This window comes from Gorilla gorilla, chromosome 4 (genome assembly GCF_029281585.2).
Source record: "Gorilla gorilla gorilla isolate KB3781 chromosome 4, NHGRI_mGorGor1-v2.1_pri, whole genome shotgun sequence".
In the NCBI taxonomy this organism is placed as follows: Eukaryota; Metazoa; Chordata; class Mammalia; order Primates; family Hominidae; genus Gorilla; species Gorilla gorilla.
This window is the reverse complement of record NC_073228.2, coordinates 141608541-141623778: the sequence shown is the minus strand read 5'-3', so window position 1 is coordinate 141623778 and position 15238 is coordinate 141608541. Positions and strand designations below refer to the sequence as shown.

General features: G+C 40.9%; 1 protein-coding gene across 3 annotated transcripts in view; it reads left to right on the top strand.

Moving 5' to 3' along the window:
- The window catches only part of KLHL3 (kelch like family member 3), a 276374-nt gene that overhangs the window by 159930 nt on the left and 101206 nt on the right, over positions 1-15238 (top strand). For all 3 annotated transcript variants that reach the window (XM_055389111.2, XM_004042559.5, XM_063706795.1), the window contains one exon: positions 13081-13200. In XM_055389111.2, the coding sequence (XP_055245086.1) occupies positions 13081-13200 (120 nt within the window). The remainder of the gene's footprint in view (positions 1-13080; positions 13201-15238) is intronic.

The following is a 15238-nucleotide window of genomic DNA, read 5'->3' as shown; positions in this document are numbered from 1 at the left end:
CTTTATCTTGGAAACTCAGCTTTTCTAGTCCTGGCTGATGTTCTTCGGAATTCTAATACCTCTGGTTTGTATCTCATAGTTGGACACTGAATAATAGGCCCACCAGATCTTTCAGTGCTTTTATTTCATATATCTTAGCAGTCCCCAAACTTGGAGACAGGTCCTCAAGGGCAAGGCTGGTGCCTTGTACTTCTAAATACCCCCATTGACTACTGCGTGGGTACACAAATAGCAGGTGCTGAATAGTTATTAGCTGATTAACTAATAACTTTTGTGTGAGGCTCTGATAACTAAAAAGAAAGTTGGTGAAAGAAGAGACTGAAGCCTTTGGCCAATAGCCTCATCTTTGGATATCAGCCTTATTATCTTAGCACGGGTAACTGACTTCAAGGAATGCTTTGAGGTAGGGGGAGAACAGAGGGAAGTAGCCGTGTTTTACAAGTTCCCTGGGAAATTGAGGTCCAGAGAAGCTGAGTGACTCGCCTAGGATCACGTGTCCAACCTCCAGAGACTGGAGGGATCCTGAATCTGGTGCTCGTTCCACACTTAACCTGCTGAATCTTAATCGGGGCTGTTTTTAAGCATTACAAAATTTCAACCAAGGGATTGCTAATGAACAATTTTTTTTTTCTTTGCCATGAGGGTATGAAAATACTTTCTACCTTGAAAGGCTATTAATTAAAAGCATGGGCTTTGGAGTAACATAGACCTAGCGGTGAATCTGCTTTACAAACAGTGTGACCTTGAGTGTGTCACATTTTTTTCAGAACTAATTTTTCTCTTCTGTGTAAAGGGAATAATAACAGTACTTACACTTCATAGAGCTGTTGTGAAGATTAAATGGTACAATATGTGTAAGGTACCTAGTAAAGTTTTTTAGGCACAGAGTGAGTACTCAGTAGATGGTAGTTGCTGTTATCATTGGTATCCACCTATTGCTATGTTGTACCCTATACTTCGCTGCTGGGTTACTAACCAAGGCATATTTTAGGACCTCTCTCTTTTTATCATCCAAAGCAGATTATGTAGAACCATTTCCATGAGGAAATGAGGGAGCTTATCAGGCCGTCATCTTGCTTCTTATCTAAAACTATCTCCTTATAGTAAGTTACCCCATAGGGCTTGACATTTCTTCTTTTAGGTTTCACCAAGATCTACCTTAATCTTTCTTTTTATAGACAACCCGTGGCATCTAGTTGCCTCAGTGGTTGGAACCAAGGGCTGGATGCATGTTTGTTCAGGCCAAAATCTCTTAAGAAGAACTTGTGAATTTGCACTAGCCTTTGCGGTATCTTTCTAGATTTCCAGGTCTCTCCTGGACCTTATGATGCTAAGTCTTCCCCATTTCCCTCCATGGGAGAATCACTGTGGCTTGAACAGTCAGAGGAAGGTGATTTTGTCTTCTGTTTTGCAAAGGGAAAGGGTCTCTGGCTGTTAGCTATTACAATGATAAATTGTTTCTGTGTGAGTGTGAATGTAGAGAAGATAGATATCAGAAATGGCAGTTGCCCTTGCAATTGGGATTTTATTTCAGTTCTGGAAATCAGCCTTGTGGATAGCTTAAAATAAAATTTCAAAATAAATGGTTAGTCAGATTCATAGAGACAGAAAGTAAAATGGTTGCCAGGAGCTGGAGGGAGGGAGGAGTGGGGAAGTTATTGTTTAATGGATAGAGAGTTTCAGTTTGGGAAGATGAAATAATTCTGGAGATGGGTGGTGGTGATGGTTGTACAACAGTATGACTGTACTTAAAAATGGTTAAAATTATAAATTTTATGTTACATCTATTTTACCACAATAAAAAACATTCAGGCCCAGACGGTGGCAGATCTGCAAGAGTTACAGAGCACCACAACTTTGGAAGAAGCATCATAAAAAGGGGAAGTTAATTGTCTATTTTTCTTAAAATTGTGATTATTTTCTTCATCAGAAGCACAGAGATGCCCCTGCTTGAGAGGGGCACCATGTACCGGGCACTATGCTGTGATTTTGTGTGAGGTGTCCTCAGAGGATGGTTCTTAATGGCTGGTTTTTATGAAGGAGAGTCTGTTTTTGGACCTCAGGGAACTTCTGAGCAAAAGGAGCTCGTCTATTTACCCTTGATCCAGGAACGACAGATAGAGAATATTTTCTGAGGAGACAAGACTTAGAAAGCCAGTACACTTTAAATGTTGAGTTTTGTAATGTCAGGTTGAATGCTGGCAAGACCCAGGGAAGAGCAAGTGTTGAGCAACCTAGCCTTTCTTCTGTTCCCAGCGGCAAGTCACTTAGTCCTCCCCCAACCTTAGAAGTCAGGGATAGAAAATTCTGTAAAAAGTTTTGGGCATCACTGCTGCCTGAAGCAGATGTGCATGCATTTCAACCATGATAATTGAAACCAAATTTTTCCATTTTGGAAATACTTTTTGACAAAGTAAGGTTTTCAACTGCAAAAACAAAGTCAGGGAAAGAAACCTCTTGATATCCCTGCACCCAGATTTGGATTTTTAGGATTTTACTTGCTAAGTTTTGAACTGGTAAGACAGATCTGGACAAGATAATTTTTGTGTAAGTTTTCCTAAAGCAAGTGCTTTATTTGATGAAATTTGCCATCATCAAACTGACCTAATTTTTTTTTTCAATTTCTGGATGAATGTTCAAACTAGGTTAAACGGAATAGAGCACTAATAAACCATGTAAAAAATAGCTTGAACATGTGTTGGTAGATTTTTTTTTCTGTTAAATAAGTTCAATGCCTCTCAGGTCAGAGATCTAACTTTTTATCATTTATGAGGATTTTCAGAGTCTTAGCACAACTTTCCTGGACTTTTCATTTTCACTTATGAAAGTATATCATAGCCACTATCAAAACCACACACATGCAAGGGCTCAGCTCTCCTATTCAAACCAAACATAAGCTTGGCTTCCAAAATGCCACATAATGAGGAGCATGTTTTCTTTTAGTCTTTCTCTCTTCTTGTCTAATTCTATCTGTCTGTGTAAAATGTTTTACATTTTTACACAGCCCACTTAAGAGTTTTCCCCTTGAGTTTTAAAGAAAGCAGTTTGTGACTTGGGGTTTTAGGAATGTGATTAGTAACATACCTGTTCTTGAGCTTGTTTATGAAGGAGCATGTTACAAGAATGACAGCAGCTGCTGGTCATCTTTGGTGAATCATGATTGGCTTGTGTGAAGGCCCCAGTGTGGAAACTCCAAGTTCAATAAAATTAATAACAATGACTCCAGTACACACTGCAATTTCCCATAATCAGAAGTGAAGTAGTGCTATATCACAGGTCCTAGGAGATTTGGCCTGGTTTGGTCGCACAAGGAAGAATGTCAGAGAGTGGGACATGAAGGGTTGTGCCTCACTTGGCCTGATGGGCTATGGACATTATTCCGAGTCAGTGGACATTGTTATTAAGAGCCCAGGCCTTGGAGTCAGATAGACCTGGGTTTCAGTGCCAGTTCTGCACTTACTAGTTATGTGGGACTTTTGGGCAGACTTTATGTCTGTACCTTAAGAGATAATGCTACCTACTTCCTAGGGTTGTTCTGAAGATAAAATGAGATAATGGAGGTAAGGTGCTTTAACATACCCTCAGCTTTCAGGAAATGTTAACTCGATCTGTACCTTACTAATGCATGTGTCTACGTGTCCATGTGGGCTATTATAGGGATTCAGCCTAATTCTATGAACTGAGGTGGCACTGCTGAAAGAGGATGAAGAGTATGGGGCTCTCTGGTAACCTGTGTGTAAATGGTACTTTGTGATAGCAGGACTGCACCACCAAGTCCTGAATCCTGCTGGCTGGACATCTTCAAGAGTCAGGTTCTTCATTAATCCAGAAGTAGAAATCTAAGTTTGATCATTTTGGTCTTGAACTTTAGGATTGGGATACTTACTAGATCTGCAGTTTGACCAGAGCCAGGGGCTCAGAAATCCTATCTATATAGGGTCCCATTGCTGTCCAGAGTTGGAGAAGCAGAGTCATGCCAATGACCTCATGAGAACCTAAAGTACAATAGTCAACATGTCATCAGTTTATTGATTTGCAGTAAAATATTTCTGGCAAGATATTCCTGAGGGCCTGCAACCACATTCTATCTCTCTGAAGGACAACCACGGGGGAGGCCAAACTGGTCAAAAGGCTGCAGAGTAAACTAGGGACTGAGTTATGGCATTGGAGTATTTACAGACTTCAAACTCCACCATGGGGATCTGACCTGAGGCTGAACCAGCTGACGATATCTGATGATTAAATCACTTTCCTAGACAAAGTGTGATGGGTTGGACCGGGGGCTTTCTTCTCTGTCTGATTCTTAGTTTTTGGTTATTCCTTTCTAAATGACACTTTCTTTGTTGAGAGTTTTTAATGCATTCAGCACAGCTTTGCCCTGGCTCACAGTTGTTTTGCCTTCGTTGAGTGGTTTTGCCTCTTTATTCCATCTCATCTCTAGCTTGAACATAATGTGCTTGGGCCTCTTGTATGTGGCCAGTATCAGCTCATGACTTCTGAATTTTATTTGCATCTCTTGGAGACCTTTAGAGGTGAAACAGATCATAACCTTTAACAGCATTTCTCAGACTCCACTTTCCTTCCCTCTACATTCTCGCACACCCAAGATGTTCTGGAACTCCTCATTTGTTTTTTCTTTTCTTTTTTTTTAACTTTTATTTTAGGTTCAGGGATACACGTGCTGGTTTGTTATATAGGTAAACTTGTGTCACAGAGGTTTGTTGTACAGATTAGTACCTGTCATCACCCAGGTAGCCAATGGTTATTTTTTCTGCTCCTCTTCCTCCACCCACCCTCCATCCTCAAGTAGGCCCTAGTGTCTGTTGTTCCCTTCTTTGTGTCCGTGAGTTCTCATCACTTGGAGCTCCTCATTTGTTAGATTCCCCCAAACATTGCTGCACAATCAGCCTGCTTGGAGACTCTTCTATCCCCTGCCTTTCTAGCATGTTTTTTAGTATCCTTTCCTTTCCATTCACTGCCTCCATTTTCCTCAGCAATAGAAAGAGTCTAAGAACTGACACAGTAAGCAGTAACCCATCTCACTTTCTTCCCTCTTCTCCAGTTGTTGCTGGCTTTCTCTCACTCCCATCCTCCTGATTCTGTGTCATCAATGCAGGGGACTGGGCTGCCTAAGAAAGTACTCCTCCCTGAACGTGGGGTGGAGGGGTCATGGAGAGAAAGTTGAGGGGGACAAAGCCATCAGTATTTTAATGAAGGGGAGTGAGGAAGGCTACAGTGGTCAGTAGTTAAACCTAATTTACTTGTCTACCTATTAATTTACTCAGTAATCATTCATTGAGCACCTGTCATGTGACAGAAGCTAAGAATTCAGAGGCAACTAAGATAACTGTCTTGGTTCTCATGGAGAGCTCACAATCTAGAGGGGGCAGCAGTGTGCTGGAGTCAGCACTCACCCACTTGCAAAAGCTGTTTGTTAAATTTTCAGGAATTTTCGGAGCCAGTTATTAAACATAGCCATTATTAACAAATTATGTAACTTATAAATTATATTAAAAATGAATGTAATAAATACCCCAAACTCATCACTTTCTAATTATTTTTTACTATAATCTTCTAGGGCTTTGAGGTTATGTCTATTGTGTCTTGGTGTAGAAATACTATACAGTGATATGATGGTGTGCTGTTGCACATCTCTTCCCAAATCTCATGTTGGGTGGCATCATGTTGGTAGCTTAAAATCTGCCATGGTGGGAGTATTTACAGTCTGGAAATTGGCAAATGTTACAAATCAGGGCCCCTTTCCTCCCAATCAACTGTTAAACATTTACCAGCACACACTGTGTGGGGCAGACAGATAAGTAAGAGGTAATTAGAATATAATACAGAAGGAAGCACAATACTGTGGGAATACAGAAGAGGGGAAACTAACCTAGTTTCCCACTAGATTTTAACTAATCTAGTGAGTAGTGGAGAATGAGAGGGAAGGCTTCAGGGAAGAGGCTTGAAGGCTGGTAGGAACTAGCTAGACACAGGGGAGAATGAGTGGGGAATAAGATAGAACAGTTTTCTAGTGAGACAAAACTTCACAAGGCAGAGAGCCTAGTGTATTTTGGCTATTGCAAGTATTTTAGTATTAACGGTAATAAGAAGTCTTCAGGGCAACGATGGGATTAAGGGCCAGGCTAGGTCCCTGAGATTTATTCTGAATGCAGTGAGGAATCAGTGAGGCTTCATGTAGAACATGCCTGGAACACATTGACATTTTGGAAAAGTCCCTCTGGAGTCTGGGAGGAGGTTATTATAATAATCCTGGCAAGAGACAATGATGACCTGGAATGGGGTTGTAATGGTAGTGAAAGTGAGAAGGAAATGGGGTGCAGGGATATTAATGGACATAGGATTGATTCGATTTATGGCTGTATGTGAGGAGTGAGAGAGAGAGAGAGGAAGGAAGATATCAAGGATAACACCCCAGTTTTTGGCTTGGATAGGTGATTGGGTGGTTGGTTATGCCTCTGAGATAGAGAATACAGAAAGAGTAGCAGGCTTAAGGGAGGGTGGGGAACATAAATTTTGAATAAGTATGAATTACCTGTGTAAAATCTAATTAGGGGAGTCAAATAAGACATTGAATATGTGGATCTGTAATTTAGAGGATAGAGGAGGGCAGGAAAGAAGGCTTTGGAAGGTGCTGTGCTAAAAGAGGGCCTAATTTTTAGAGCTTATATATTTTTATTTATAACTTTTATAATTACTATTTTATGTATATTTTATTTATAATTTAACTCTGAAGGCCAACTCTGCTTTCATTAAAAAATAAAAGTGTTGGTCAGACTATCCCCTTCTGCTCTACCATCTAACGCTTGTAAAGACAAGTGAAGGGTCTTCAGGTAGAGTTCAGATGACAAATATGTCATGAGGACCTACTGTGGGCATGACCTCATGCTGGGCAGGCTAAGCTATACAGAGTCCTCAGACACATGTTCCTTGCCCTCTGGGTATGTTGAATCTAGTGTGAAGCAGGTAGGTGGTTGGATTTGTACCCTGAAAAAGTAATCAGGCACAAGGCAGAATTCTATGTGCCAGTTGAGTTACAGGCCAGAAATACTACAGGAATTCAGAGAAGGAAGAGCTCACTTAGAACTGATGTATCCCGAGGGCTTCATGGAGGAGGTAAAGTTTAACTGGTCCTCAAAGAACAGGTATTTAGATTATGATACAGGGAAAGAGAAGGGAAATATAGGTGTCTGCAGTGAACGGTTCATCTGCTTGGCACATAATAGGTACTTAGTAAATATTTGAGTAAGTGAGAGAGGTAAGGCTGGCATTTAGGTTCAGTCCAGGTCAAGGAGGTCCTTGAATACTAGTCAAGAATCATGACTTTATCCTGTAGACTGATGATTTTTCAGCTTTTTAGCTATAGAGTCCTTTGAAAGGAAATTTTATGTGGACCCTCAACATATAGAACAAATGGAGGCAGAGGGCTGTGACTGAAGCTTCAGCTCATAAACCTCACAGCCCCAAAGAGACCTGTGTGCAGTGAGGATCTGAAAGTCATGGTCAGATGACATTTTAGAAGGATCAGTTTGGCGATCGTGTGCAGGAAATACTTGGAGGGAGAGTATCTAGAGTGGGGAACAGCAGGTGGGAGGCCACTGTAATAGTCTAAGTCAGGGGAAAAGAGAAGCTGAAAGCCCAGAAAAGAAGGGCCAACTATGTCTATCCTTATGGCTATGAAGCTTGACTGTCTCACATGTATGTCTTCCTGAATGGGGTCAGTGGGTATCTGTGAGTGTGAGATAAGTCAGAACCAATTTGCAACACCCTTTCTGTGGGCTGTTGAACCATCCACTGCAGTGGGTTCATCATGGCACCAGTAGTGGTTCATATAAGCAAGTTTACTAGTAACAGGCCAGTGTGGAAATTAATTAAAGTATTGAGCCAGATATCTGGTGCTTTGACAAAGTTGACTAGATTCATGTCTTCTGATTCTGCTAGAGCTTATTTAGAAAATGGCTTAGATGATCATTTCTGTATATTTCTATAGCAAAGAGCAGAGATTCTGCCTGGCCCATACTTTCTCACTACATCTACAATTGTTGACCCATTTGAATCTTAAATATGGCTGCTCAACTTGAATGTTGCTGGAACCCTGGACACTGGGATACAGATGAAGGTTCCTTTGTGTAGTAACTTGAGCCGCAGGTCTGGTGGGAGGGGCACATATGAATTAACACTGACTGGTTTTTAGTAGAATCTGGGGCCAGTTTTTGCTCTTGGAGAAATCAACCATTTTGTGCTTAGAGTAAGGGCATTTACTGTGAAATGCTTTTCAACAGAAAACATCTCATGGCTGAGTCTGCCTGGAAAATTTGTGTGTGTGTGCGCACATGCATGTGTGTGTGTGTGTGCGTGCACATGTATGTGTGATATTTTGGCTGGGTCTGGGTAGGGTGAAAAGTATGGTGTTAGACTTGAACAAGATAGTGGGAATATGCCTTAGTGTGGTCTGTTTCACAGGCGAGGAGAGGGGATCCACTAGCCTTATTTGGGAACAAGAACTGAGAATGCTTGGGATTGGGACTTGATAGGGTGGGGATGGGGCACTCTATTGAGGTTTAAGTAGTTAAGATCTGGTATGAATGGAGGGAAAAAGGTTTAGGGGATGAAATGGTAAGATCTAGCAACTCTGTGCTTGGGCATGTGACCTTAGGTTGAGACATATGTATATGTCTGTGCATTTATGTACATGCATGCACTATATTGCTGGAGTGTATAGGTTGTGAGCTTCAAGTACAGGATACCTAAACTCAGATCCCATCTCTACCACTTATTATTTGTACAGTCTTGTGAAGATTTTTTGAACTTCTCTGGGCCCTCAGATGTTCTTTTCTTAATTTCTTGTTCTCTGGAAGGTTAATGAGTTGCCAAGAAGCGTGTACCTTCCAGAGACCAGGGACTCAGAGTCTCCTCCAAACTTCCTGTGTCTTTTCATGGAGGAGCAGGGGAAGAAAGGAACCTTGGCTTCCTTCAGATGTCAAGCCTTGCCTGTGCATCAAGAGTGGAAAGGGCTCTGGATGGATTTGGGGAAACTGATGTCTTTCCCTAGCCAGCCCTATGGTCATCAGCAAGTCACTTGCTCTTTTAGGGAGGCTCTAGTGTGAATTATATTTTGTTGAACATTGATCCTCTGATAATAGGCAATCTGTGTTTGAGACCTTTTGGTAAACACAACATTGTATTAACAGGGGATACATCATTATTGGACCATTCTGGAAAGTTCAAAGAGCAACACACCAGAAGAGTGAGCTTTCCTGTTCACTAGCCACACTGGAGATTGTGTCAGTGCTTCTAAAATGGCTCTTTTTAGTTTATGTATCTTTGAAGTGAAGCTAATAATATCTGTTCACTAGGCTTTTCCGTGCTTTAATCTTACTAGTTCCCTGTCAAGAACCTTCAGTGGTTTCCTGATCCATACCAAATTATGCTTTCTCATTCTGGCTTTTAAGTCTCTCCACAGTTTGAAGACAATATTTATAATGAATACTTGTAGAGTATTTTACAGTTTATAGATTTATCCGAAGGATGCAAGTATGGTTTAGTATTAGAAAATATATGTGTCATTCATCACATTACAAGATTAAAGGAAACACATCGCTTTCCCCAAATCCATCCAGAGCCCTTTCCACCCTTGATGCACAGGCAAGATTAAAGGAAAAAACCCATATGAACATCTCATTAGATACACAAAGACATTTGATAAAATTTAGCATAACTTTATGACTTAAAAACTCTTAATAAAAATAGAAGGGAATTTTCTTAATCTGACAAAAAGCATTTACAAAAATCCTGTAACAAACATACATAATGGGGGAACATTAGAAACATCTTTGAAAGCAGGAATATGACAATACTATTCATTAGCATCCTTTCTGTTTGACATTGTGTGGCCATCCTAGCCAGTGCAAACTTTTTTCAAAAAAGAAATTAGAGGCCTAAGAATTTGATAGAAGAAAAATCTCTGGCATTATATGCAGATAATATGACTGTCTACATAGGACACCTAATTTATGTTCAAATAGTTAGGAATAATAGGAACATTGGCAATGGCTGGATATATGATCAATTTGCAAAAACTGCATTTTATAAACTATAACAATCAGAAAACATAATTTAAAAATACATCATTTCTATTACAAAAGAGCAATAAAAACCATAAAGTACTTAGGAATAAATCTAATCAAACATGTGTAAGGTCTTCATACAGAAAAATCTAAAAGTCTGAGTGATATTAAAGAGGACTTAAATGGAGAGATATCCTATGTTCATGGATAGGAGGGCATAGTATCAGAAAAATGATGGTTCCATCCAAATTGATCTATAAGTTCAATGCAGTTTTTTTAATCAAAATCCCATTCGAGTTCTTTATGGAATTTGACAAGCTAGTCAAGACACTTCTCAAAAATAATAATAGGACTGGGGACTTTCCCTGTCAGATATCAGACCTTATTATAAAGCTACAGAAATCATGTGGTACTGTTACAGAGACAGACAAACTGACCAGTGGAATAAGTTAGTAAGTCAAGAAAGAAGTCTCTTTGTATCTGGAACTTTAATATGTGACCTAAGATGGCATGACAGATGCATGAGAAAAATAAAAAGTTTTAAATACATCAAACTTATGGAGAAAATTAGATCCCTATTTCATATCCTGACATAAATATCAGTATCAGGGCCTGGCACAGTGGCTCACGCCAGTAATTGCAGCACTTTGGGAGGCCGGAGTGAGCAGATCACTTGAGGCCAGGAGTTCGAGAACAGCCTGACCAACATGGTGAAACTCCCCATTTCTACTAAAAATACAAAAATTAGCTGGGTGTGGTGGTGCACGCCTGTAATCCCAGCTACTTGAGAGGCTAAGGCACGAGAATCACTTGAACCCAGGAGGCGGAGGTTGAGCCAAGATCTGCACTCCAGCCTGGATGACAGAGTGAAACTATCTCAAAAAAAGAGAAAAAATCAGTATCAGATGAAATAAGGGCTTAAATACCAAAAGCAAAAATGTTAAACCTTTAGTAGAACATAGAAGTTAACATTTTTCTAGCTTTATAGTAAAGAAAGACACCATAAAATAAATTATGCTTATGGAATAGCTCATCTTTTGAAGAAATTTTTCATCTTTGCTTGTTGCTTCCCCTCTCTAATTCAAGTCTCAAGCCACATTTTTCTGGCTTGAGACTTTCTTTACCTGCTTTAAACACACAACTCTAAGCATCTTCCTTTGTGCCTATCTTCCTCTGCTCAGCTAACTTCCTTGTGCACAGAATCCAAACGGCCCCAAAGTTCAGTTATTTGTGGCTTACGTTTGCATGATGAACTGATGGTGGGGAAGGGAGCCAAAAGAGGAGTCTGTTATGGTCAGACAAGCTGTGGGTCTGCCACGCTGGTTGTATTTGAATGTTCCAATAGTTACGAATTCCAGTGTGAGATCTATAGTGATTCTCAGGCCTCTGAAATATACTCTAAATCATAGAAGCCTCTTTCTCTAGCCAGTTTGCAAAGTTAAGTGGTAGCATGGATAGAGGCTCACTAGGGAAAATCAAAGGAGAGTACCCTCATTGTCCTAGAGTTGGAGTGAACTATGGGTCCTCAAATCTATACAAGTGGAGAAGGTTCTGTTTTCCTAGTAGCAAAGCAAAGGCTTAGCCTGGATCAAACAGGTAACTCCAAGGTCTCACACTACTCCTGGGAGCTGAATAGTTTCCCCAATTTGGGGAGAAACACCTTTCCTTGCTCATTCTTTTGATTCCTTATTTCCACCTTCCATAAAGTTGAAAGATGTTGCTCAGGAGTTGTTGGGTAACTAGCTGGCACCCCACAGGGATTTGAGTATTTTGTCTTTCTCTTTCACTTTTTCAAGAGACAGAGTTTTGCTCTGTTGCCCAGGCTGGGGTGCAATGGCATGAAACCCCTGGGCACAAGCAGTCCTCCTGCTTCAACCTCCTGAGTAGCTGGGACTACAGGCATGAGCCACCATACCCTTGTCTCTTGATTTCAGTACAGAAGGCATTGAGATTATGGATGACTCTTGCTAGTTTCTACTTACTCAGTTAGTCTACATAGATAGCCTTTCTTTCCATAATACTTATAATCCTTTGTCTTTCTATGGGATTACAGTTTCCCAAAAGCTTTCACTGTTGTTCCACTGCTTCCTGGAGTGTAGCCAATGTGATTTTTCTAAAACACAGATTTGTTTACCTGCTTTCTGTCCTACTTTGTTTAAAACCCTTTGATGGCTTCTCATTATTTCAGAAAGAAATCCAAACTTCTTAGCTTTGCTTACATGACACTTAAAAGGCTGCTTGGTCTTCTAGTTTTTTCTCTTGATATTCCCTCTTGTGCTCTCCTCTAGTTTTACTGAACTGCCAGTACTTTGAACACACTTTGTGCTTTTTCTCCTCCAGGTCTTTGTGCATACTGTTTCCTCTGCCTGGAATACTCTTCTTTCTCTTTACCTGACTCGTTTCTGCTCTTACTTCAAGTCTCAGATTCTAGGAAGCTTTCCATCAACCTGCCATCACTGGGACGAGTTGGCCATCCCCTGTGCTTCTGTAGCTCCTATGAAATCATAATAGTTGAAATGTGATGTTTAAATGTTTACTTGGCATTCTCCTCTACTGAACTCTAAGCTTTGTGAGGGTAGTGATGGTGGCTTTGTCTATCATTTTGTTTCCCTTAAATCTAAACGCAGTGCCTGGCACATAGTGGCCTCCAGTAAATGCTTGTTTAATGAACAAACAAACCTGTGAAGTGAGTGATAGAGTGCTTAGTCCCCTTCAGTTTTCAGGATGGAGAGATGGAGAATAAGGACCTCACACAAAATCACACAGTACTTGGTGGAAGAAGCTGAGCTATGACCTGCCTTCCTTCAGAGGAATGCACTTTGCTTTGGAAGATATGAAGAAATTCCCAGTACATTGTCTTTCCTATTGGGTCTGTGTGAGAACAGGCTGATAGATGCCTCTGGTGGGTGGGTAAATGCATGGGCTTTTGGCAGTTGGATGAATGGGTTTACCAATGAGTGATTCTCTTTCCCTCCCTCTTCCTTCCTGTTCACAGTGTCAAGCTGAGCTCCCAGACTCTGATACAGGCTGGGGATGATGAGAAGAACCAGAGGACGATCACTGTCAACCCTGCCCACATGGGGAAAGCATTCAAGGTTATGAATGAACTGCGGAGGTAGTTTTTCTATCTTGTCTGTGCCCTTGCAGAAGGAACTTGTTCATGAGCTTCATCAAGGACTGAGAACAGAAGTCAGAACATGACCACCTAGGGAATTCTGACTCTTTCCATCCATTCTCAGTCACTTGAGTTCCCCTTTCTTTCTCTCTTTTTTTTTTTTTTTTTTTTTTTTTGAGACGGAGTCTCGCTCTGTCATCCAGGCTGGAATGCAGGTGGCATGATCTTGGCTCACTGCAACCTGCACCTCCCGGGTTCAAGCGATTCCCCTGCCTCAGCCTCCCGAGTAGCTGGGATTACAGGTGCATGCCACCATGCCCAGCTAATTTTTGTATTTTTAGTAGAGACGGGGTTTCACCATGTTGGTCAGGCTGGTCTCGAACTCCTGACCTTGTGATCTGCCTGCCTCAGCCTCCCAAAGTGCTGGGATTACAGGCGTGAGCCACCGCGCCCGGCAGGTTTCCCCTTTCAAACTCTGCTTGAGACAGAATGACTTTGCTAGAAAACTGTCTTTCCTTTGTATGTATTTAACACCTATCATTTTAATGATTAATCACAGGGGAAAAATCCTTTATGGTTACAGCAAGTCTATTCATAAACTTGATTTCCAACAGAACGAGCTGCTTGAAAACCAATAATAGAATGATTGCAACACCCACACACAATTGCAGATTAAAGACTGGATGTCATGTATTTTCTTCTGGTTTCACTCTCTCTTTCACTGGTCTGAACTTAGGTTGGCAAGACAGCCACATCGGTGGAAGAATACCTGGCTCCTTAAATGTAAAGAGAGAAATGAAATGTGAATATACTCATCCTCTCTGAGCTAATAGTGAGGGGTACACAGGCTATTTGTAAGGCCAATGTGCATGTTTGACAAGCTTGTTGCAAGGCAGGTTCAGGGCTCTGAACATGTGTTTCTGTACATGTTTTTTTGTACAAAGCCTGTGGACACGATCTCTTCTTTACCAGAGAGCTCAGAAGCTTCCTTTGCCCATGCAGTTATTTACTGCATACTTCATCCTGTTGTGAGGTGTAATTGTTTATTTCATCTTTTTTTCTGTAGCTCATGAACTCTCTGAAGGCAGAGGCAACTTTTGAGTAATTTTTATCTCTAGCACCTGGCACTTCATAGGAGCTTCTATTGATTCACCAAAGATGCCCAGAGGCACTGGCTAGGCCCTGGAATGGGTCATTGGGGTACAAAGTAAAAAATATAAATAGGTCAATGAAAATAATCTTTCTACAGTACAAATAGGTATTATGATGGAGGAATGCATCCAGTGCCTTACAGGTGGTAGGTACGCAATAATTATTTGTTTCTTAAAGAGGGCTACAGAAGCAAGTATGACAGGTGGGAACTTTGGAGAAGAGGGTTGATGCTTGAGCTGAATTTTGAAGGACAAATAAGAGTTAGAGAAATGAAGGGTAGTGGGGATAGGGAGAAGCCTTCCAGGCAGAGAAAATGGCACATAGCCAAAGAAGTGTGTGTTGAGTGGGGAGTTGAACTACTTTTAAACAAAAGTTCTACCTGATTCTATGTTTGTTTTCTTATGTCTCCTTTCTACAGGGCCTAGTCTTTGGCATTAATAACCAAGTTAAATTAAATTTGTCTTATGCTCCACTGCTCAATTTTTATTAGGCCTCCTGCCAGATTTCCTGGAAGCTCTGCCCATAGCTGTCTTAGGCATCGGGCTGTGCTGATGTCCATGCTTATGGGCATGGTTCTCTTGTTAACTGAAGAATTTGTCTTGTATTTCCTAGACACTATTGAAATTCCTCATTTAGTTCTTTTGGGTATGGCTTGTTCCCTTTGTCTGATTTAGGAGTCTTTCACCAGGCCTTATTTTGCCTGGTATTATAGTCAACTCCAGTGATGGCTGAAAGGGAGAACTTAGGAATAGATATGTACACAAGATTCCCTGCACCCTTACTTTCTATTACTAACATCTTTTCTTTGTTTGTTTGTTTTTTTAAAGAGACAGAGTCTTGGTCTGTCACTTAGGCTGGAGTGCAATGTCCCAGTCACAGCTCACTG